Below are 1,573 nucleotides of genomic sequence, written 5' to 3' on the forward strand. Positions count from 1 at the left end.
ATTTTAAATGTTTGTAATATTGCCTTAATAAGTTTCTTTTCCTCCAAATTTATTGACTAATGACAACACGGGAAATGAAAGGCTTTTCAGCTTTGATTTGTTGTCCCTTTCCCATTGATTAAAAACGATATAACCAAAAACCCAGAGAATACTATTGTTACTAGATGATCTAAACGTGTTTTTATGCGATGTGTACATGTAAATCCACAGGCTCAACTGCTGCTGTAAAACTAGAGGAACTGGTACTCAAGCCTCAACTACTGAAAGACATAGCCAAACTGTCACCAAGATACTACCTTCAGCTCTAGAAGCAAAACACAGTTTGGACATTCACTTTGTTCCCAAGCACACTGCTTTTTCATACTGGGGAATGTACACACGGTTAGTCGAGTACACTGTAAGGCATTCCTTGCCTTTTTGGTCACCTTTCCTGATAGAGCAGGCAACTATATTCAGTGTTTATTGCTTAACAGATTGTGCCTTTCTGCCTTGCACTACAATGAAAATGCAGACAGAATGCAGGCAGTGACATTGGATGGGAGGCCATGCTATTCCATCAGGTTTCCAAAGGCTAAGAAAGAGGGGCCAGCAGTCAGACAAGTTAAAACAGAACCAACTTATGGTAGGATCAAATCAATAATAAAAAAATAAAAAATAAAAAATAAATAATAATAATAATAATAATAATAATAATAACAATAATAATAATTGTAATAACAGCAATAAATAATAATAATAAATAATAATAATGTATCACTAAATTTGTTGACAATACAATGATCAACAGAAATCCTATTAATATTGACAAATTAAATGTACTGTTGTTTTCCCCTGCCTTGCTGTACCAGTAGTTCATCCCTGCCCAAATAGTCAGTTGATATCAATATTGTAGTGTGATTCATTGGCTATAATATAAAAATGAAATACAACAATAAATGGGGTACCAAAACAAAAGCAATGACAACTGTACAATATATATCATGACTCGAGCATGGCAAATCATCCCGTAATGCGCCAATCACCTCACACTTCATTGCTAACGTAAGATTTTGTTTCCTAGGTTATTGCTCCAGTGCCATTGCAAAGCTCTTTCTTAGTTACGAGGATAACCCAAGAGCATTGAAGGAGTATATGGGTGTTCTGCAGACCAATACTCCACCACCCCTTGCTGCATCAGCTCAAAGGCCTGACAGAGAAGAAGCAATAGCAAGTTTTGTTAGCAGATATAACAGATCTAGCTTAGTGAATTAGGTTAGGTCCTCACAATTATACATGTACAAGTTTTATGCCCAAAAATGTGTTGTAGTGTTTTCACATGATGTCACGACAGCCATGTTGGTGTCGCACACTAGTCATGTGGGAATTGAAATACTATTTCACGCAAATTATTTCTTTTGTTTTCTTAATCCAATATGGTGGCTAGTCATGACTGCAAAGCACTCTACAAAAATAAAATTCAAGTTTGTCTATTGCTATTCATCTGCATATCTAAATCCTGAAAACACCATATCATCTTCAGACCTCCTAGGCTCTTGGAAGTGAGCTCTGATGCAGTTAACTGCACAAGAAGGCA

At 36.1% G+C, this 1,573-nt stretch overlaps 1 protein-coding gene across 1 annotated transcript in view; it reads right to left on the reverse strand.

Annotated features, from left to right (window-relative positions):
- Positions 1-1,472: 1,472 nt before the first annotated feature.
- Positions 1,473-1,573, reverse strand: part of LOC137989787 (uncharacterized) — a 432-nt gene continuing 331 nt past the window's right edge. The window contains exon 1 of the mRNA XM_068835439.1: positions 1,473-1,573. This exon is cut by the window's right edge and continues 331 nt beyond it. Within this exon, the coding sequence (XP_068691540.1) occupies positions 1,473-1,573 (101 nt within the window).

Source organism: Montipora foliosa, unplaced genomic scaffold (genome assembly GCF_036669935.1).
Source record: "Montipora foliosa isolate CH-2021 unplaced genomic scaffold, ASM3666993v2 scaffold_474, whole genome shotgun sequence".
In the NCBI taxonomy this organism is placed as follows: Eukaryota; Metazoa; Cnidaria; class Anthozoa; order Scleractinia; family Acroporidae; genus Montipora; species Montipora foliosa.